Source organism: Hippocampus comes, unplaced genomic scaffold (assembly GCF_001891065.2).
Source record: "Hippocampus comes isolate QL1 unplaced genomic scaffold, H_comes_QL1_v1.1 scaffold156, whole genome shotgun sequence".
Lineage (NCBI taxonomy): Eukaryota > Metazoa > Chordata > Actinopteri > Syngnathiformes > Syngnathidae > Hippocampus > Hippocampus comes.
The window spans coordinates 838,809-861,145 of NW_017805744.1; the positions used below are offsets into that span (position 1 = coordinate 838,809).

Genomic DNA, 22,337 nt, shown 5'->3' on the forward strand with positions numbered 1-22,337 from the left:
CCACCCCCCCCCCCCCCCCCCCTATCTATCAGATCTCCTTCAGATCTCTATCCCTTCCTGCTCACTCAGGTCTTCATCCTCCCTCCATCTTTCTGTACCCTCTGCCCGTCTCAGCACAATGGGGTGCAGAGCCTTCAGCTGCTCTGCCCCCAAACTCTGGAACTCACTTGCACCCAATATTCGCAACATTGATTCTCTTCCCACATTCAAAACCCAGCTCAAAACTCACCTTTTCAGACTGGCTTATTCCACTTAAATATATCTCTTGTATCTATAATTTTATCTGTGGTTTTATTTATTTTTTATTTGTCTTATTGTTTGCTCGTCTGTAAAGTGTCCTTGGGTGTTGTGAAAGGCGCTTCAAATAAAATGTATTATTATTATTATTTATTATTATAAAGAGATAAGAGTGATGCTTAGGAATTAAATTCAATCATGATTTTAATCAAAATCGAAATAATCGTGATTATTTTTTCCATAACCGTCCAGCCCTAATTGATGATCAAATCCATCGTGCTTTATGGAGGCAAGTAAATAAATAAATGTATTATATCAAAAGCTGAAACTCAAGATAAAAGCAGAACAGAGAAACACGTAAATGAAAAGCAAGATAGTGACATGATATTTCTGTATTATGTAGCCGCTTGCAGTGAACAATAAAGTTTTCAAGTTAGATTTCAATGCCTGGAGATTAGAAGGTGTTCTTGAAAATTTTAGCCCCCATTTTTCCCCGCTGTCAGTGTACTCTGGACCCATAAACTTTGACAACCTGTGGTGTAATGGGTGAACGCAATCAAGGTTTGCTTTTCCCAGTTGGGGTACCGTGATTATTCCCCAAAGGTTTAGTAATGGTTTCATCCACACCCCCATCAACATTGGCGTGTTAGTACAGTCCGCTAACCGCGAAAGTTTCATAACAACTATGGCGTCCGGAGCAGGTCGGTCATGTCCTCATTTAGGTTTGGTCTCTAAAAACTCCACTGTTGCTTACATCACGTCTTAAAAACAAACGTCGTTACAAAAGTTAGTTTATTCTAGTTTCCATTGTTACTTGGGGGATTTTTCTGTTGCCATTCATGTTCTAAAGTGGGTGAAATTACTTTTTTAAATTTCAATATTTCAAATACAACACCACAACTTGTGGGCTTCATCGTTCTGCTGTAATTGAATGAGTGGGGTCAAAATGTACGTTTTGTTGCATGTTATTCAGAAAAACACAAACGAACAAACATATGTTTATATATGAAAAAAAAAGTTGGATAACGCGATGATGTCTTTAGGCCGTCGTGGGAGAAAGCGCAAAACTGAGGACGAGGAGGAGAAGCAGAAACCCGCCAAGGCAGCAAAAGAAGAAGCGGTGCCTATGCTGCAAGGCCAAAGAGTGGTGATTGAACACTGGTAAGCATGTATGTCATACAAAAGACAACAGTGGCCTACATGTCCAGAGCTGGTGTTCAATGTTGAGATTACAATACATAAGCAGTCAGAGTATTCATTGTTCTGTCAAGTCCTCCATACAGACCATACATCATACAGTAGTGTGTCTCTCTGTAAGTTAACCCAACTCCACTGTAGATGCCTTGGAGTCTACCTGGTTGATTCTGCCTGTAGCTTAATTTATATGCAGTTGACTCCCGCTTTTCCCGGCCTAACCTGGGAAGAGCCAGATTTATACGTGAATCACTCAAAGGAGCTCTCCACACTATCAAGCTGGCACTGCTCCAATGTGATCTGCTCAGGAAAGTGAGAACATTTACTCCAATTCTTTGCGCTGATTGGGCGAAGCAGCAATTTGGGCATGCATCCCAAAGTTGAGTTTTGACCAATCATGGGAACAGATGAAAATGTCACCGGCATTCACCTTGTTTTGACGAGCTGAGTCCTGTGATCTCAATTATTGCGCAGATAGCATCATGGCATTGAGTGATAGTTGTTCATTTTGCAATGCATATATGCGGATAAAGGGCGTTTTAAATTACAGACGATTTTTGATTCAAGCTGATTGTCAACTAATAAATGTTTTTGTCAGAGCCGCACATCCCACCCCGAAACATACTGTTGCTTTGGCTCGGAACAAATCAGTGGGCACTGGACAAGGTAGATTCTCAGGGTTTTGTGAATTCACAAATACCACAAGGATTCAGCTTGCAGGCAAGGTTGGGGCTGGCCTGCGAATAGCGAGAAGCTGCATATAATTGACTCCCACTTTCGGGAATTCTTCCCTCCCCCAAGAAATCTCTGATTACCGTTCAGTGTACAAGGGGTGAGAATGGTCAAAACCATCCTATTAGTGTGTGTGTGTGTGTGTGTTTAATTGAAAGACAACAAATTTTCATCATAATTAAAAGACAGAATGACATTAACACATACCAGCACTCTGTATTGACAAACACTCAAAAGTACTTGTACTCATACTCAGGCAAAAAAAAAGTGGTATGGCAGCTTGGTAAGCAGCACTAACATTTTTGTGATGATCTGTTATTTTTGGCAGTAAGAGCTGACGAGTGTATGGGCGTAATGCCGAGGGGGTAAAAGCTGCCCTTTTGGCTGCACGCCCAGAGCTGACTGTGGTCCTCAACCCAGAGAAGCCTCGCAGGAACAGCTTTGAGATCACTCTCATAGAGGGAGGCAAAGGTGAGCTGAATGAAAGGACTTAATTGTGTTAAGTACTTTTATACTTGCATGACCATTAAAAATGTTTAGATGTTACTTGGAAGAGAGATGGGCAATTTAAATGCTGGAAGGGAGCACAATTTTTCATCAGTTCTACATGGGAGTCTCATATGACCACGTACGTCCTATCTAGATTTATGACAAAAATGCTCGTTTAAATATGGGCAATATACATGCACATACATTATCTTAATATGTTTAGGTCCAAACCCAACAACAAAGTATTTGAAGCAAACGACAAAATAACCACATGCCCTCACACTCCCCAACCCATTTCCCCTGGTTCCTCATGGTAAAATGTATATAGAATGTTTGTCAGTGTTTTTGGGAGAATTATTTGGCTTTGTAACGATAAAACAAAATATTTGTTGTTTTTGTTTGTCTATTTATTTATTTATTTTAAATCAAGGGGCCACTCAAGTGTGGTCGCAGGCTGCCAGTTGTCCTTCCCTGATTTAGAACAAGGTTTCTACAATTATTTAACTGGAACTGAGATTATGTTCAATCAATCAAGATTACATTTCTCATTGGAAAACTGAAATTGGGACAACTTGGAATTGCACCTTGATTGTGTTTAATGCCAAACATTCCAAGGAATTTTATTGTATTTATAATACAATAGCCAAGGTCTCAGCCTTGATTTCACTGGAATTGTGGTTTGCGGAACAACAAAATGTAGATCATAATGTGTTCAACAATAAAGTGCTTGATGTGCAGGGACGAATACAAATGGGGGCTGCAGAGCACTGTTTGAGTTTAACAGTCTTAGCAGTTTGCAGAAAGAAGCGTTCCTCTGCCTTGTGGTACTGCTCGGGATGCTCCCGTAGCCTCCTGAGGGAATGGAAGAGGGTGTGTGCAGGATGACTTGCGCTGTGTTTCCCATCATTACCATCCTCAATGTGAATGCTAATTCTTATACTTCTATCTTTTCTTGTGTCTCATGTCAATAGAAACACCTCTCTGGACAGGAATAAAAAAGGGGCCACCTCGTAAACTCAAATTTCCAGAACCTGATGTTGTAGTTTCTGCTCTACTGGAGGCTGTCGGTGCTGACTAGATGCTTAGAGAAGGTTTGTCATTTTGAAAGATGCAGTGGTATCCTGATTTAGGAATAGTAATGAGTTCTTCATGATAAGAGCCACAGTTTTTTCTCTCAACGAAAGAAATGTCTGGATTTATTTGGGGCATCTGACATTTGATCAAGTGCAGCTGTGACATGATTGGAATTACACTTCAAATTAAAATTTAATTTCCTGAAGTTGCAAGGCATGGACACTTTGTCATTTTACATTTAAAACCAGGGATCCTTGGGCTGTTGGGTTAACCAGCTGCCACTCAAAGTTGTGATAAATTACAATACTGACGTCTATAAAGGCCCATCTTCTATCTCGTGCAGGTAATTGTTCATGGGTGTGGCTTGTAGAAGCAGAATGATGAGGAGTGACCAAACTGAATGCACAGTCTCTCCTCTGATGAACCAAGCTTTTCCAGCTCACGCATCTGAACATTTGGTGACATCTACTGGACCATTATAGAACAAACACATCCGTTACCACTCTGTTGTGCGTTTGTAGTGTAGAGTACCAAGTTTGAGATTTATGGTATTTTGACTGTTTTTTTCTCCACTCTCTCGAAATAAAATGCTTACTTTTTTTTGCATTTTTTATGTTATTGGATTATTTATATGACTTGGAATTAAGCAGTGTACACGACGAACCCAAAGCCACTTAATGACGGATAATGTCGTCGAAAGACGTTTAGATGTGCAGCACATCTCAACTATCTTAATTATTTTTATAGTATTAAAAGGACATTACAAGTTTATATTTGTAGTCGATTTTTCCCTATAAGATGCACATAAAGGCGAAGAACATACGGAACAACCGGACACAGCAGGGTGTACGGAGAGGAAGTCATGCGCGTATTCATCTACTCGCCTCTTGTTGGTTGCGTGTAGTGACGTCATCAACACGCGACGCTCACTACCCCACACGAAAGTGATTGACCCCAGAAAACACGTTATTAGTTCGTAAATACACGTGTAAGTATGGCGTTAATGTATATGAATTGTTTATATTCATTTGAAAGTTATTGTTGATGCTTGGACTTAAAATAGTAGGCAATTAGTATCGCTTTTGTTTCGCTTATGTTTTAGTTGAGCGGTTAGCAACAGCTTTGCAATCGTATTTAACACCAAGTTTCACAGTGGATGAAGTAGTGTTTCTCAACGAATTCTCATGCAATGAAATTTATCAATAAGGAGGTTACTATTACATATGTTACACATATGCCATTTTCTTTAAATTTCCCATAGAATTAATCACATCGAAACAAGGTGTCAGGTGTATGATCTTGATGAATATGTGATCATATTTTCCCTGTTTTTTCATCTTTTTAGCATTATCATGGCAACAGAAGGGGTAGAAAAGACGAGTGACGATCCATTGCAACCAGGTAAAGTCGGCACCAGATTTGACCTGGAGAAGGAGACTGAACTTCGTTTCGAGGTGGAAGCCGGGGAGTCTGCGGAGCATGTTGAGTTAGAACTCCTTACAGGAATGGCAGAAGTGTTTGGGTCAGAACTGAACCGAAACAAGAAGTACACTTTTGGAGCAGGCGCCAAGATCGCAGTATTCACCTGGCAAGGTTGCAGTGTCAACCTATATGGAAAACCAGAGGTCAGCACGGCACACTGTCTGTTTGGCTTTTTGATAGTAGCATTTCATCATGCTCAGTTATCAGCTTCTTTCCGTCACTACTTCAGGTGGCTTACGTGTCCAAAGATACTCCCATGCTGCTCTACCTGAACACTCATGCCGCGCTGGAACAAATGAGAAAACAGGCAGAGCGGGACAATGAGAGAGGGCCAAGGGTAGGTTTGAATATCCTTCAGAAACATAAACCTCGAAAGTGCTCTATATTCTGAAATATAGAATACATTGGTGATGAATCTTTCAAGATACTAACCATTATTAAGCTGATTTTTTCCCCCTCCGATTTGATGTACATAGCATTCTATGATGTCTGTGAGCTTAACCTAACCCACTTCACAAGAAGTAGCAGTTTGGCAGATAGTGAACAGTTCTTCAAAAAAAAAGTGCTCCAAGCTGCTATAGCAGGGGTTTGGAACTCTGGTTCCTTGAGAGCCATATCCTGCCTGTTTTAATCTCTCCCTTCTCTAACACATCTGATTCAATTGATCGTGATCATTTCAGCCTTCTACAGAGCTTGCAGATAAGCTGATCGTTTGAATCGGGTGTATTGAAGTAGAGAGAGATTTAAAAGAGGCAGGATATGGCTCTCAAGAAGTTCCCTACCCCTGTCTTATGGTCTCAATTGCAGTTGAAGTTTATGGTGAAACAAAACATCAAACAGGGAGAAATGCATGTTGTATACCTAAAACAATCCTCTCCCCCTGCATCCTCAGTGGCCTTGTCACACTCACATCAAGAATATGCGGTGAATTAATCATGATTCAAAAAATATTTAATCATGTTTAACACTGTTTTAATCCAGTACAATATTGCCATATACAGTGCTGTTTTACATGTTAAATAACACGAAACAAATGCACTTTACATGGAGTGGTTATAAAACGGATTAATGGCATTTCCATTCCCGTAATCGGTAAAGATGATTGAGAAAAAATGTGCTTTGAGTGAGTTGCTGATGGTGTAGTGCAACACTTGCCTGACTTGAGTGTGTGCATCGTGGAATGGGTTAGCACTCAGTGTGCATGTGGGTGTGAATTGTTCTTCATCTCTATATGCCCTGCGATTGACTGATGACCAGTTCAGGGTGTAATCCGCCTTCCACCTGAAGTCAGCTGAGATGAGCTCCTGTTCAGAATAAGCGGTGCAGAAAATGGATTGATGGATGGATGGTATATTGGGTGATGAGTGTGATCTGATAATGAATTAAACTTCTGTCTCAAGGTACCCACAATGTAAACCAGAGTTGCCATCTGTAATCGAAAAAGAGTTTTAGTTTATATCATTAACTGTTTCTTTTTTCCTAGGTGATGGTGGTGGGACCGACTGACGTGGGCAAATCAACGGTGTGTCGACTCTTACTGAGCTACGCCGTGAGAGTGGGCAGGAGACCCACGCTGGTGGAACTGGATGTCGGCCAGAGCGGGGTATGATCAATAGACATGCACATTGCTGTAATTATTTGAAACATAATCGAATGTTTTAACTCTTGTACCTTCCAGACACAGCACTATGTAAGTTTCAGATTCCTTGGCTTAAATAAAAAATATAGTGGAACATTCAGATCACTTATATTCTTGTTCTTCAAATATACACTTAATATAAATAACTGGTGGCAAAGTACCTAGGGAGTCGAGAATACTGCATCCATGTGAAAAAGGCAAAAAAATAAAGAGAACGAGGGTTGGCCATGGCCATCATGTAGCTCTGCCCCTGTGGAACCAAGTCGAACACAATTTGTTCTTGGACTGTGTTAATATTTGTTCATATTTTTAATACCGTACTAATTTCCCCTTGAAAATACATTACTGTCAAAGTTAAATAATTTGTCCAAAAATAAAACTGTTACACCATTAAACCATCATTAGCTATATGTGGGATGTCTTAAGTACCATTTTTCTCAGTAATTAAATAAATTAGTGTATAGTAAGACAATATAAAACTACAACCAAATTACTCAATCTTTGATGGTCACATGACATGTTTCAAACAAGGAAGTGAAAATGAAGGATAGTTGAAGGCACGACGGCTTCATTCGTCTCACTTTTTAAATTCTTACTTTCATACAGATAATTGAGTTAACTGCCTTACAGAAAAAAGCTAAAGAAAAAGTGAGGTACACGATTTGGCCTTAACTTTGAGAAGGATCTCTTTTGTTATCATTGTAAATTGAAGTTAATGACCGCATCCTAAAATGTTTTATATGACTAACTTTGTCCTTGGTATTTTAATGTAATTATTCCTTTCCGGCATTCTGCGGGAATTTTGCCATCTTACCCGAATGGGTATACGGTTTACTCATTAATTAGTTTGGAGACATCCCTAGTGAGGATCAGCGGATCAGAAAATGGATGGATGGATGGATGGTTGGATGGATGGATGGATGGATGGATGGATGGATGGATGGATGGATGGATCTTCTTTACAGTGAAATATATTTGATTTGAAATACATTTTTTTCTGTAGGTATCAGTGCCAGGGACAGTGTCAGCGCTGTGCATCGAACGTCCAGCAGATGTGGAAGAGGGCTTCTCAGTCCAGGCTCCTTTGGTCTACCACTTTGGCTCGACTTCTCCAGGGACCAACATCAAACTTTACAACAAGGTGAAAGTCAGACCAAACATTGGAGTGTTAAATAAAAGGCATATTCATTTACTGAACTGTAGCTATAGTGGCTGTAGAAAATCTGCATGCTTCTGTTCAAATGCCACTTTTTTTGTGACATACAGTATAAAAATGAAATGACATCATTTCCAAACTCCAACTTAATTGATATGTTTAAATAGTTTTTAGAGAGGGAGTAAAAAATAAACAACTGAAGTAATATGGTTGCACACATGTTCACACCATTTTATAAGTGGGTCATGGCTATGTTCACATTTAACTGGTCACATTCAAACTTACCGTATGTTAAATAGGAGCCAGCGGACACACTGTCACCACCTAAAGGGCCTCTAATTAACCACATTTAAATTTCTAATGTTCGAGTAGGCTTTTCCAGATTTTTGCCTTTCTGGTGGAAGCCTGCAGTTTTTTGTGCCACCACAAAATAATGTTTTTATGATCGTAGTCCCAACTTCTCAAACCCGTGAGGGTTTGCTATATTCTGATTAAACCAAAGGTAGACCTTAATTCTAAAAAGTATGCATGGCGAAAAAAAAACAACAATGCTCATCATAAGACGCCACACCTACAGTGAAGCATCACGCTTTGGGGCTGTTTTTCTTTATCTGCAGATGGGCTTTAAGTCAAGGTGAAGGAGGGAATTCTGAACAGTTCCAAATAACTGTCAGTGCGAGCTCAAATCCTTCAAAAATAAAAAAGTTGGGAAAAGCCGAATAGAACTTTTGAATGTATTTGTGGTTGATCAGAGGCATTTTAAATTGTGGTTTGTGTGTGCTGACACCCACTCAACATATACAAATATGATTGGTTAAATCTGAACACAGCCACACCCCAGTTACTGTATGTGTGTGGACTTATTTATATCCAGTGTATCTTGTTCACTGCAATGACCTGAAGTATTTTTATGCCCCACAAGCTGACATCGTGCCTGGCTGAAGTGTTTTCTCAGCGCTGTGAGGTGAACAGGAAAGCCAGCGTGGGAGGCTGTATCATCAACACATGTGGCTGGGTGAAGGGCTCTGGTTACCAGGCTCTGGTCCACTGTGCCTCCGCCTTTGAGGTGGACGTGGTGCTGGTGCTGGACCACGAGAGGCTCTACAATGAACTAAAACGAGATCTTCCTCACTTTGTCCGTGTCGTGCTCCTGCCCAAATCAGGGGGAGTGGTTGAGCGCTCCAAGGAGTGCCGACGCGAGGTTCGGGATGAGAAAATCCGAGAATACTTCTACGGCTTCCGGGGAGTGTCCTTCTACCCTTTCTCATTTGAAGTGCGTTTCTCTGATGTGCGAATCTATAAAATCGGGGCACCTTCCATACCAGACTCATGCCTGCCATTAGGAATGTCTCAGGATGACACTCAACTGAAACTGGTCCCTGTGACGCCGGGAAGAGACCTCACCTATCATGTGCTGAGTGTTAGCAGTGCAGAGGATGGAGATGAGGGATCAAGAAAGGGAATCGTGGAGAGTCCCGTGTGTGGCTTTATTGTGGTGACCAATGTCGACACACAAGCACAGGTGATGAAAGTGTTGTCCCCAGCACCCAGACCGCTGCCCAGACACACACTGCTCATCATGGACATACGTTTTATGGACACTAAATGAGGTGACGCGCTCTTGTGTATTTGTGTTTTTGGGCTATGCTGGTCCTGATGACATCAAATAATGCTGTGCTTAAATACCCGAATCTATTGTAATATAGTTTCCAGGTTAGTAACTAGATTGCATTTTGCTATTTTTGACAGGTGATACTTCATAGTCTGTTGTCATTTTCTTTCTTGTCCCATTGGAAATACAAACGTTTTTTTTTTTCATCTTATCGAAAAGATGTTCTTTAAGAATACAAGTTCACGTCTCCCTTAACGTTTGTGCACTGCTTATTCACCCATCTATATTCTGTAACGTTTGTCCTCATTAGGGTTGAGAGTGAGCTGAGACTATTGTAGTTGACATTGTGCAAGAAGCAGGGTCCACCCCGGGCTAGTTGCCACTCATGGTTTTGGAGTGTGGGAGGAAGCCGGAGTACATGAAGAACACCCACACATGCACAGGAAAACATGCAAACTGCACAGAGGAAGCTTGCCAAAGAAGTGTGAGGCAGATGTGCTGCACTTTGCTGTCCATTACTGGTTCAGATTAATGTTATAACTGCCCTTAAAAATACTATATCTTGGATTTTGCCAAGGGCCCTCTTGACAACAACAGATTCTTAATGAGTTTGCTTTCAGACTAAATAAAGGGACAACAAAATACAAACATGTTTACAGGATACACTCGATGATGTTGAACTATCAATGAATGTGGGAAAGTCTTGACAGCTCATTTGTTTGTTCAACACTTGACACCTTACTTTGCAGGTCATATTTAACATTCCTGAGTTACTCTTCATGTTTCACCTTGCAAACAAAGAGTTTTCTGTGTAAATATCTATATATAAATATATACCGGTACTTATTATAAATAACCCTCCACTATGTTATGGTCATTTTTGTCCCCACTCACTTCCTTTTTTTTTTTTTTTTTTTTATGAACACTAGCTGTGTTAAAACCAAATGTAATAAAATTTCCTGAAATGTGGGGATTTTGTCAAATTTTGTTTCCAACTTTGGCTTTTTAATTAATACGAATATACTTTTTTTTTTTTTTTTATGAACACTAGCTGTGCTAAAACCAAATGTAATAAAATTTCCTGAAATGTGGGGATTTTGTCAAATTTTGTTTCCAACTTTGGCTTTTTAATTAATACAAATATTCTTTTTTTTTTTTTTTTATGAACACTAGCTGTGCTAAAACCAAATGTAATAAAATTTCCTGAAATGTGGGGATTTTGTCAAATTTTGTTTCCAACTTTGGCTTTTTAATTAATACAAATATTCTTTTTTTTTTTTTTTTATGAACACTAGCTGTGCTAAAACCAAATGTAATAAAATTTCCTGAAATGTGGGGATTTTGTCAAATTTTGTTTCCAACTTTGGCTTTTTAATTAATACAAATATTCTTTTTTTTTTTTTTTTAATCAACCAACATTTAGCTTGGAACACAATAACTACAAAGTGGATAAAATAGGTTTCATTTTGTTTTCAACTCTTCAAAATTTGAGTTAGATTTTCTACCAGATTGCATCGTTTCTCAATTCTCATGTAATTGCCTCAGTTTCTGAAAGAGGTGTTACTAATCTCCAATGGGATAATGAACATAACATCATCTTGATTTTAAGAAATGGTACCCAAGGAAAATATTTAAAAATTGGAAGCTTTCTCTCTTCACCGCTGGTAGACTGAACTGTGAGCTATATCAGAGTTTTGATGAATTTTTTTTTTTAAAGTGAATAAAAAACATTGCTACAAAATAGTCAAAACTCAGCCCAAACTAGCACAAAGCTAAATTAATTTAGTTGCAACTCACTGCATGAAACTCCGTTCATCACCCCACTTCTCCCAAAAAGAATAAAACTTTCCTGTGGTCTTGTTGAAGCAGAACTATGTTGGCACACTCGCCTTCATGTTACCCTTTCAAAAGACCACAATGTTCAAGTTAGGGTCAGAGTGCAATTGTCCCTTCACCTTGTTTATGCCGTCTTGCCTTACAAACAAACAAACAAAAGAGGTGGTGCTTAAATTTTTCTTGCTTCTTGTAATTGACCCCAGAAATTAACACAGGACCAGAGAAAATACCACACGAAGAAATCTTTTTTGACAAAAACATATTCATACAAATTCCAGAATGGACACTTGTTAGAAATAGCATGATCAACAATTGATAAAAATGCATTTCTTGCAGACAAATGTCATATAACAATACAGGATATATACATTAAATCCAATTATTATTTTTACATTTATTGTCTCTTTTTTTACGTTAGAAATTTCGAGTACCTTTTCAGTTAACTTTCAGTTTTCACTTACAGTAATTGTTTACAAGTAATGACAATCAAGATATAACATTGATTAATTGTTTTAAATTTAATTCCGGTCGTTTTCTGCAATTCTGTGTATTCGAGGAAAATGGCAAAGTGTAGAAATATGTTTTTGAGCAGTTTCGTAAGACCACGCCTCTCGGTTTCTGATTGGCTACTCGACCCACCTGGAGGATGAGCAAACAATGCTCCTTTTCCGGGATTCCGTTGTCGGCCTAGACGAGCTATGCGATCTGCTATCGGCTAAGTAAGGTTGAACCGAAACTACTTCTCATCCACGAGGGAAATCGCTCACGATTTGGATATTTAGGTGCGTGTGGCTTTCTTTTGTCAGTAATAACGGTAAAACGGTGTTGAATATTTGATGAACGGTGGCAGCCAAAGAGGCGCAGTCGACAGTGTGAAGGTTTCATTGCTCGTCGGCTAACTCCGTTAGCGTTTGCTGTCGCAAAAACTTTCCAGGCAAGGTAAGAGCAACAAATCACGCGGAAACTGCCTGAAAACCCGTTGTTTATGTCATGTCATTTGGGATGACACGTAACGTCGACGGTCATTGCATTAATTTAATGTGGTTGAGTGTGTTGCCTGATGATGATGCCGAACACTGCCCCGGCCTGTTCAACGCCAGTTCTCAATTAGGACAGATAAGTGAAACATGGCGCTATGGTCTATCAGCCGGTGAATAGTAATCAGACAGAAAACAGCAAAGGGTCATTGGGCATCGCTACGCATTAAACCGATTGCATTTTGCTTGACTGGACGCCTGGTGACGTGAACGTTAGCTTCAGCTGTGAATTGTTGCGGCAACATGACGGGCGACGCTGAGATTTTAGGATTAACATCCATTATAGTGCAGGGATTGGGGGGGGGATTTGGTGTGGGGCAGATGAGATGATTAACAACAGGCACAGTGTCACGGTGTCAGTACGACAGCTCCGGGTTTGTCCCAACTCGTTTGTTTGTTAGAGGGGCGTGTCCAAACGATCAGATTTCGCTTGTTCCTCCAGATCCGTTTTCACTGGGTTCCACACCGTACGAACTAGTTTTTCATCTTGCGACGGGGGGTGGCTGATTAAATCCACATAGAAGATGAGATTCCAAATGAGGATAACATTTAAACACAATACGTAAGTCGTGCATAATACCTATGCATTTTTGAAGACATAGACCCGTACATTTATTGTTCACCACAACGGGTTTTACCACAGTATGTGCTGTTGCAGCATTTAGGACTGTTATACGGCAACACTGCCAGATGGCAGTTCCTCTTCCTTGCTGCTCAACTACGTTATAATTATTATTATTATCAATATTATCATCATTATAATTATTTTATAATTCTTATACTATATTTCTGGGAAAACGTTAAATCTAGTTATTCTCCATGTTTAGAAAGAAATGGAGGCAATGATGATGTACTTAAACATGCATCCATCCATCCGCTCCTCCTCACAAGGGTCACGGGGCGCGCTGCAGCCTATCCCAGCTGTTTTCGGCCAGTAGGTGGGGGAGACCCTGAGCTGGTTTCTAGCCAATCGCAGGGCATATACAGACGAACAACCATCTGCGCTCACACTCACACCTAGGGACAATTTTAGATTGTTCCATTAACCTGCCATGCATGTTTTTGCAATGTGGGAGGAAACTGGAGTACCCAGAGAAAACCCACGTGGGCTTGGGTAGAACATGAAAATTCCACACGGGAAGTCCGCAGCCGGAATCGAACCCTGCACTGCTGCACTGTGAGGCTGACACGCTAACCAGTCGACCACCGGGCCACCCTTGCACATTTCTCTGTTACAAATATTTTGGAAGCGACTCCATTCTCTAACATTGATATATAACATAAAGAGGAAGTCCATCCATCCATCCATTTTCCGATCCGCTTATCCTCACAGGGGTCACGGGGGGTGCTGGAGCCTATTTCAGCCGTCTTCGGGCAGTACGCGGGGGACACCCTGAACCGGTTGCCAGCCAATCGCAGGGCACACAGAGATGAACAACCATTCGCGCTCACACTCACACCTAGGGACAATTTGGAGTATTCAATCAGCCTGCCATGCATGTTTTTGGAATGTGGGAGGAAACCGGAGTACCGGGAGAAAACCCACGCAGGCACAGGGAGAGCATGCAAACGCCACACAGGGAGGCCGGAGCTGGAATCGAACTCGGTACCTCTGCACTCTGAGGTTGATGTGCTCACCACTGGTCCACCGGGCCGCCTAAGGGGAAGTCAATTCAAAAATTATTTTTACAATTATGTGTTATATGCTGCTCCTCTAACCTGAAGACACTATTGTGATTAATACAGTATTGTCTTTCTGCAATACGAGTCAAGCAGCGAAATTGACTTTTTATCCATCTCAAGGGGTGGTCATTTTGCCACTTGCTGTCAACTAAAATGATATCACAGTTGCTCAGGGCTCAGGTCTTGACCAAACATGGCTCGCCTGTTTTCTGAGTTTGGTGATGTGACATTTGCAAGCTGAGCTGTGATTGGTCATTACCTTATCCTGAGCAACTGTGATGTCATTTTCATTCAACAAGTGACAAAATGCCCACAACTTCCATGAGATGGATTTAAAAAACTGTTTTGCTGCTTGATTAGTATTCCGCGCGCAAATAATTTTAAAGAGAATTTTTTAGTTGCCTTCCCCTTGAAACGGTCTCAGAATCATGCTATTTTAAGCTTTCTTTCCACAGTTAACTGTAGGCATATTATTATCTTACCTTTGGCACAATGGAGATATAATTTCTTATGAAATATGATTCATTTGGTGGCTGTTTACGAAATTAATGCGGTATTTGAGGAAGTTGGGACTTTTCCGACTCCAGACTCGGAAAAGTGCACTTGAACTGCCCTTTGAACTGGGAGGTCCGAGTTGCATAGTTGGAACAAAAAAGGAAGAGTTCACTTATTGATGTCACTTGACAATGGTGACCTCCCCCCATGGAGACAGGGACCCTGATATTATTTACAAACATTATAAACATATATTTCTTCAAACATTAATTTAATTACTTGACATAACTTCAAGTAATAAGTGATTTTTCACTGACTGGGTGAAGATATGCCGTATTCACCCCGCATTAAAATATTTGGTGAAATGAATGAAATGAAGATAAGCTATTCCTTTATTTATATAGCGTAAATACAATCAATGATGAAGGTTTGCTGCAGGTCAAATGTGTTGTGATGAACCAGAACATCAAAAAATTTCTGAGAATCAGCCATTTTTGTTGTATACTCTCACCTCAAACGCGTGGGACAACCCGGCTGGGATGAATCCGATTTCCCACCTCTGTAGGTAAAATGGGTGGATATAATTAAAAAGCTTACTGTTCTTCATTGTGTCTTTATGTTTTAATAATTCCTCCATGTCGTAAGGTAGTGATGGTGAAACAAAAACTGACTCATATACATCTTTCAAACAGTTAGTCAATCTTCCTGCGATGTGCTTGTCAAGGTTCTGCTTCTGTTCAGTGTAGCAAAGTGAATGAATATGTAATGTGATACGTAATTAGCTGTTGAGTATAGTGAATTGAGTTGGTACTGTCTATGAATTTTGAAGGAAGATTTCTCCTGCTAACTGTTGGGAAGAAAGCAGTAGAACACTCAATGTCAAAAATAATTGTGTCCCGTGAGGCCGTTTGACATCCAAGTTGTTTTGATATCTAACCAAAACGACCCAGAAGCGATTCAAGTCAAGTCAAGTCAGCTTTCTTGTCAAATATGCTCTATGTGCAACATAGAGCACAGATGAAATTTCTTTCTTTCATTCCATGTTAAAACCATCATAAAACCTGTTAACTTTAAAGTCCATACTTCAAATAAAATGAACATTGCCGCTGTCATAGGCGTGTAAAAATAAAGTCAAATCACACACTTGACAGGTACATAGCATCATTTTACATAGAGTGTCCCAGAATTAATTGCACTGTGTTTTGCGTAGTGTATAGAAAGTGCATTTATGTTAGCTACTGGTAGATCAAATTAATTTGTGTATGTAATTGGTATTGCTCATATTGTATTAACCAGCCAGACCTTTTTTTTTTCTCTAAACTTTTCCTTAAACAACAAAGCATGTGAGGGAAAAGTGGTTAGCATTGCATGACTGTCCGTGTTTTATGTTGTGTTTATTATTTTACTTTTTGTTAACTGTTTTGTTAAGCGCTTTGTTACACCTGCAGCTGTTGTGAAAGCGCTATATAAATCAGCATGTATTGTATTGTATTCTATCGGTATTATCACACTTCGCTTCGTCATCACTGTATTATTCTTTGGCGGCATCATAAATAAAATACAACAAAGCCAAATAAACCACACTTAATACATTTTTTAGATCAGTTCTGGGCCAAGTATGACCACAATCTCCGACTGGCCCTCGCAATGACCAAAAAGTCAAAGTAACATGTAAAATACATGGGGCTTTTATTTTGAAAACTGTTCTTTGTATGTATACACGTGTTGAGCTTGAGTACAAGCGAGGTAGCGAGCAAGAGCTATGACTTGTCTGAAATGTGGCCAATTTGGCCACGTTTTTGCTGTCTTTAGCAATTTGTTGGACTCCTCCGGCAATTATTTTTCCCCAAAAAAGGAGTGGCAAAAATGACAGCAATGGTCCTGATGTGAGCAACATCCTTATTTCTTGCACGGTGAAAGGGAGGAGGGCCTGATAATACTCTTATCAAAATTTGTTGATAAAATTTGTATTTTCAAATTTATAACATTACACATATATAACATAATCAGGACATGTAGCAATTTATTGAAACAAGACAATGCATTTTTTTCAAAATACATTGAAAATAATATAGAAAAAGTTGGCAAGTGCTCTAATTTCTCATGTGCCCCCTGAGCAAAGTTAATTGACCACCTCTGCTTTAGATAACTGTTGTAGGGACCCGTATTTTCCTATTGTCACGTCCCGACCTATTTCATTTTTACGACCTCTTTGAATCTGTATCCCCCTGGTTTAGAATCACTGCTTTAGCTGCTCAGTGAGCTGAAGGGGTCTCACATTCTTTGCTCTCATCATGAATTATGATGGTTTGAATTCCCAAATTTTCTTTGCCTTTTGAGATCTGTTTTACCAGGAAATTGTACAGCGCTGCTTTTGCGTAAAAACAGAACCCTTTAAAGGCCTTCTTTGTTTCGCCAACATCATGTTACTCTGCTAGATAAGGGTACATTGAGACAGATAACCATTCACATTCACACTGACATTTATGGTATTTTTTGATCATTTTATTTATTTATTTATTTTTTTACAGGGGCTTCCTTCAATCCGCCATCACAAGGTGTGGAGGAATAATATCACGGGGACAAGCTATAAGGACTAACACGCTTTAGAGAATGTAGCCGCCATGTTGCAGATGGCTGTGTTTCAAAGCTGCACAATGGGAGAGGAGGTCTGTGTGCAGAGAATGTGGAGGTGGGAGAGGTTTCTACATCCAGACCTGGACGAGTACAGTGACGCCGCAGTGACGTGCACAGAGCTTCTTTTTGGAATGAGTTGATTTCTTTTTTTGTTTTTTTTTCTTTTGTTTCCCCTCCTGTTGCCACATTGACATACAAACTGAGGGCAGCGGTCTCAAAGGATCTGTCATGGACTTGGCGAGAGTTTTATAAGGATATAGATGTGACTGTATACATTTGAGCAACTTTCCAAAGACGCCTTTGGAGTTAGATTTGGACTTTTCTCCAGTTCTATATCGCTGCTGACAGTTCAACAGTGTGGAACCGTCCCGCCTGCAGCCGTCAACCATCCTCAACTTCTTCCACCCACCCACCCAGTGCCTAAATAAGCCCCTTTGGGACAATCACACAAGTCATTAGCAGCTACTGTGCTCAATCCTTTGCCTGTTTTCCTCAATGTGCATCTGCTCTGCGCCTGCTGGCCCTTTATCCGCCAAAATCTTTAATTTTCTGCTCCCTCACTTTGAGATTTACTTTTTATTTTCGTTCCAAGCTAGATAATCAGAATTTAAGCACAACAATTGCAATTCACTGAAAAAACTGTCTGAGGCTGTGCTTTTCTATGCTCAAGCAGGGTTGTTACAGTGAAGACCCAATTATCTTCTTGCACCAAACGCAGTACCATTGAAGCCATACAAAAATATTTATGAATTTCCTACACATATTTTTGTATCACCTTGCTCCTGCTTTTTTATGCTTAAATTATAATTCTGCATAGACAATTTTATATTTACATACTATAAACATGCAAGTAGAATTGTATATTGTTGTATGATTTTAAAGCGTATATATTTGATTGAGTGTTGTAGTGCTGGCTAGTCTTGCCGACTGTTTCCATTCATGTGCTGCTTGCTTCGGGGTAATCCATGGCATCTCCCAGGCAAATGCCAAATTTGTCATATTAACTGGTCGAACAGCATTTGAAGTAGCTCGGCAGTAGATAGGTACCTCTCGCTTGGTCTTCCTCCCATTGTTCCATCTCTGATGCCGGGCTTCAGCAGTGGGGGTGTTGGGGGAGGAGTGGGTGGCCAGGTTTCTGCTCCTCCCCGTCCGTTTAAACCCAGCCGATATGTTCCGGTGTCTGCAGCTACCACCTTCCTCGTCGGATCCACCACACTCTTCTTCTGCTTCACGTGAGTCTCTTGCCGTCGACATAGTGTAAATTAAATGATGCGCTGTGCGATGTACAGTATCTCCTCACTGCATAAAGGAAGTGCATGAACACTGAATACATTTTTTTACATGGTTTGTATCGTGTGGGTGCACAGTTTGTCATATTTGGGTCCACAAAATGATGGCAAGAATTGTTTAACTTTTTATGCTGCCAACTCATAATGGATTCAAATGCTTTTTTCCTGCAAACTGTGTACAGGAAGAAAGCAAAATAGGTTTTGGAAGTGTTTTCTCCTCACATTTAGAAGTCCATTTACATGGTAAACAGTGCTGAGTGTACTGCTGGTTTGCGCAGCCGTCTCATAGTTGATAGGTCCTAGGTTTGAATCTCGCCACAGGCCCTCCTGTGTGGAGGTTATCCCAGTGTTTGCGTGAGTTTTCTCTGGGTAGTAGGGGTTACTTCCAAAGGCAAGGAAAAGTGGGATAGAAAATGGATGAACAGATCTTTTTGAAAAGAGCCCCAGGTTGTCCAATTTCCCCTCATTGAGGTGTTGAATAGTAAATGTTCATGAGCAACAGTTTTTAATCCTATAACAGCTTGCTGCCAAGAGCTGAAAGCCATTATTTCCCCACTGTCAGTATGGAGCAATGACACAACTTCACTGATTCAGTTGCACTCACCAACGTCTCTGTTGTCAGTTGACCATGTGACTGCAGGAAGTCCAGATTTCTACAAGGCAATACACACAATACAGACAAATCAAGAACTTGAGTCCTTTCTTTGTGCAGTGATGAAGGAATGACTGATAAATTCAGAGAACTATGTTTTGTTTTTTTTTTTTTGTTTTTTTAATGACCATGTCTTTTTCTTTTTTCTAGCTCTCCTTGGTTGTACGAATATTTCTCCCCCGTCATTCCCATTTATATTGCGGTGATCTTCCTCTTCACACTGGCCAACTTCTGTATGGCCACCTTCATGGATCCGGGAGTTTTCCCCCGAGGTAAAGATAATTCTTTTTTTCTTAGCTGTACATAAGGATAACGTCACAAGTGTGTCATGTGCATACAAGCAAAATTGTAACAATGACACTGTCATCGTATGAGGTTGACATTATGATAAATTTGAATGCTCTTGCTCAACCACAATATTTAATTCGACTCCTTGCACTTCTGGTTCAAATAGCTGTATACATCTATTCACACAATAATCATTCCAAACATTTTTCATTTGGGCAGCCATTTTATCGATATGCTTACTTAGCAACTTTTGCATTTAAACGCTAAGTGAACCAGAACCAAATTTGTAATGGAAAATGCCTCGTGAAATTCTTTTTCTGTCACTTATAATTTGGTACAGTTTCATTTGGAATAAAGTGTTCCTGTGTCTTAAAAGTTTCAGTCATGCAAACCCAGTTAATTCCATTTGATCCTGCCAGTTGTAAAGCAGCTGAAGTCTTACCTTATGTCCTTACCCCCCAATATAGCGGAGGAAGATGAGGACAAAGAGGATGATTTCCGTGCGCCGCTCTACAAGACTGTTGAGATCAAAGGAATCCAGGTGCGCATGAAGTGGTGCTCCACCTGTCGTTTCTACCGACCACCCCGATGCTCACATTGCTCGGTCTGTGACAACTGTGTGGAGGTATGTGGACAACACTTACATTGTCTGACTTGCTTATCATAAACTGCCCACCACATTTATGTGTTTATTGATAAGGGTTTGCGGTATACGTCTTACCTGCAGGTATCACTGACTTTAGCCCTTTAGCATCAAGCAAAGCTTGTTCGTGCGCCCCAAGTAGAAACAGGTGTCACGTGAGTAGAATGCTAGAGTTTAACAAAAGCTTAAATGTAGCCAACTTGAAATTGTTCTTTTGAGCCTTGTGAAAGTCAAACTGCGTGTTGAAATCATATTCTAAAATCACACTCAATTAAAATTGGAATTACAAAGTAGCCTGGCGGACAAACGTTGTTTGAATTGAGCAGTTAGTTCATGCATGTCTCTCGTCAACCAAATCCATTTGAATTGGAAAATATTCTTTATTGTGAAAAACATTTGGATTTAATTAAAAGGAAAATGGTGAATAACAAAGCCTCTGATTAATGACATTAATATTTGAATAGTGTCCTGCCACCATTAAATCCGTCATCGTCACCTAATTATTTTAGAGTACATTATGTGGGCTCTAGCATGTGTGAAAAGTGACTTTGGTTGTTGCTGCTTACAATTTGTCTTACAATTTTTGTCCCAAGCCTGGATGAAAATAATGGGCGGTTTGCGTCAGCAAGGACATAGTTTTTTTTTCTTAGATAGAAAGATAAACTTTGCCAAACAAATCATGCAAGTGACTCGCTGCCGGGACAACCCGGTGAGATCTGTTGAAACTCACAACTTGTTGCTGATTATTATTTTTTTTTCAATGTTTTCAGCTCAGGTGGGATTTTTCTTGTGTTTGTTTATTTTAGTGATATTGTGATAATGATAATTTTGGTCATCAATTGTGATAAAATAATTGTGATAAGACATTTTCACATACTTTCGGCTCCAATATTAACAGTGCATTAGTTGTGTTCAAGTGTATGATTAGATGAGGTTGACTTTTGGATGAAATGTGTCCTGGATTCCTGGTCCGAATATGTTCTCCTCTGTGCTTTGTCAGGACTTTGACCACCACTGTCCCTGGGTGAACAACTGTATTGGTCGGCGCAACTATCGCTACTTCTTCCTCTTTCTGCTGTCACTCACCACCCACATCGTGAACGTTTTTGGCTTTGGCCTGGTTTATGTGCTGCACCACCGCCAGCAACTCGACATGCCACATGCTGCAGTCACGTATCCTTAACGCTGTGTCCATGATGCAGCAATTGCAGCAATTGTTCCTGATGTATTAATTTGATTTTTCTTTGCTCGTATTTGCCTTTGTTGGGGTTTTGGCTTGTCTCCTTAGCTTCTGCTCCACCAGTATGGCTGTGATGTGTGTTGCTGGTCTGTTTTTTGTCCCAGTTGCTGGCCTGACTGGGTTCCATATTGTGCTCGTGGCTAGAGGTCGGACCACAAATGAGCAGGTATGTGAACGTTGAGACCCTTTAACAACACCACTTAAACTGCAACCTCTAAATTATTCCACACCGCACATATTACTTTAATCAACGGACTCTTGCTTTTCAAAACGTGTTCTGTTTTTTGTTAGATTTTTAATGTATGTTAATCTGCATAGTTTTGTTGTTCTAAACCCGTAAACCATGATTGAGTTCTTTTGAAAAATGCTCTGCAAATTAACTGTATTATTGTTGTTGTTCGTTAATCCGGCAGACAAAACTAATGCGAATGTTATTTTATTTTTCCTTCCATCTCCTGCACTCTTCAGGTGACAGGAAAATTTCGTGGAGGTGTTAACCCCTTCACAAATGGCTGCGCTAGGAATATTTCGCGTGTGCTTTGCAGCTCACTAGCACCCAGGTCAGTTTTCCCTTATCTTTTAAAACCCTCTTTGATGAATTTCTTTTTTCTTTCCCTACTGCGCTCCCATTTTTCTATTGAGTCTACATTGGAATAAATAATGAGTGACATCGACATTTCTTTTGTTCAGATATACGGGTCGTTCGCGGAAGCCTCAGACTGTCGAAATACAGCCTCCCTTCCTCAGGCCGCCTCTCACTGAGGCACAGCTAGAAGCCAAGGTCCTGGACAATGGTATCCAGAATGATCGACACAGCACAAGAGTAAGTACAGTAAACACGCACAGACTATTCTATATCGAAAACATATATTCATACATGGCAATTTTCCGCGGATCCGCGGAAAAGGTGAGTTTTTTTTCA

General features: G+C 40.2%; 3 protein-coding genes and 1 long non-coding RNA gene across 9 annotated transcripts in view; 3 read left to right on the forward strand and 1 right to left on the reverse strand.

Annotated features, from left to right (window-relative positions):
• LOC109524446 (uncharacterized) overlaps positions 1 to 3,887 on the reverse strand; it is a 15,680-nt gene extending 11,793 nt beyond the window's left edge. Inside the window, exon 1 of the long non-coding RNA XR_002169963.1 lies at positions 3,816 to 3,887. This is a non-coding gene — a long non-coding RNA (uncharacterized LOC109524446). The remainder of the gene's footprint in view (positions 1 to 3,815) is intronic.
• Positions 882 to 4,335, forward strand: selenoh (selenoprotein H). 3 transcript variants are annotated; one of them, XM_019884350.1, is made up of 5 exons: positions 882 to 938; positions 1,281 to 1,398; positions 2,492 to 2,634; positions 3,624 to 3,743; positions 4,070 to 4,335. In XM_019884350.1, the coding sequence occupies exons 1-4, from the start codon at positions 923 to 925 to the stop codon at positions 3,728 to 3,730; spliced, it is 384 nt and encodes a 127-aa protein (XP_019739909.1). In that variant the 5' UTR covers positions 882 to 922; the 3' UTR covers positions 3,731 to 3,743; positions 4,070 to 4,335. The 3 variants fall into 3 exon arrangements, with proteins under 3 accessions (XP_019739909.1, XP_019739908.1, XP_019739910.1); XM_019884349.1 differs by having other exon boundaries at positions 908 to 959; XM_019884351.1 differs by lacking the exon at positions 882 to 938 and having other exon boundaries at positions 1,253 to 1,398.
• Positions 4,336 to 4,436: 101 nt separating this feature from the next.
• Positions 4,437 to 10,263, forward strand: clp1 (cleavage factor polyribonucleotide kinase subunit 1). Its single transcript, XM_019884348.1, has 6 exons — positions 4,437 to 4,714; positions 5,072 to 5,351; positions 5,438 to 5,545; positions 6,692 to 6,811; positions 7,851 to 7,988; positions 8,926 to 10,263. Exons 2-6 carry the CDS (start codon positions 5,079 to 5,081, stop codon positions 9,610 to 9,612), a joined length of 1,326 nt encoding a protein of 441 aa, XP_019739907.1. The 5' UTR covers positions 4,437 to 4,714; positions 5,072 to 5,078; the 3' UTR covers positions 9,613 to 10,263.
• Positions 10,264 to 12,101: 1,838 nt separating this feature from the next.
• The window catches only part of zdhhc5b (zDHHC palmitoyltransferase 5b), a 21,473-nt gene continuing 11,237 nt past the window's right edge, over positions 12,102 to 22,337 (forward strand). For 2 of the 4 annotated variants that reach the window (XM_019883934.1, XM_019883937.1), the window contains exons 1-8: positions 12,103 to 12,233; positions 17,198 to 18,535; positions 19,395 to 19,516; positions 20,000 to 20,157; positions 21,176 to 21,348; positions 21,479 to 21,581; positions 21,884 to 21,975; positions 22,106 to 22,238. In XM_019883934.1, coding sequence (XP_019739493.1) covers positions 18,387 to 18,535; positions 19,395 to 19,516; positions 20,000 to 20,157; positions 21,176 to 21,348; positions 21,479 to 21,581; positions 21,884 to 21,975; positions 22,106 to 22,238 — 930 coding nt within the window. In that variant the 5' untranslated portion in view covers positions 12,103 to 12,233; positions 17,198 to 18,386. The other 2 variants (XM_019883936.1, XM_019883935.1) reach the window with 2 other exon arrangements.

Bases quoted from the DNA above. Each gene is read 5' to 3' on its own strand.
- clp1 (XM_019884348.1), top strand. From the start codon at position 5,079: ATGGCAACAGAAGGGGTAGAAAAGACGAGTGACGATCCATTGCAACCA. The intron at 6,812-7,850 runs GTATGATCAATA...TTTTTTCTGTAG, and splicing joins TGGATGTCGGCCAGAGCGGG to GTATCAGTGCCAGGGACAGT. The intron at 7,989-8,925 runs GTGAAAGTCAGA...ATGCCCCACAAG, and splicing joins ACATCAAACTTTACAACAAG to CTGACATCGTGCCTGGCTGA.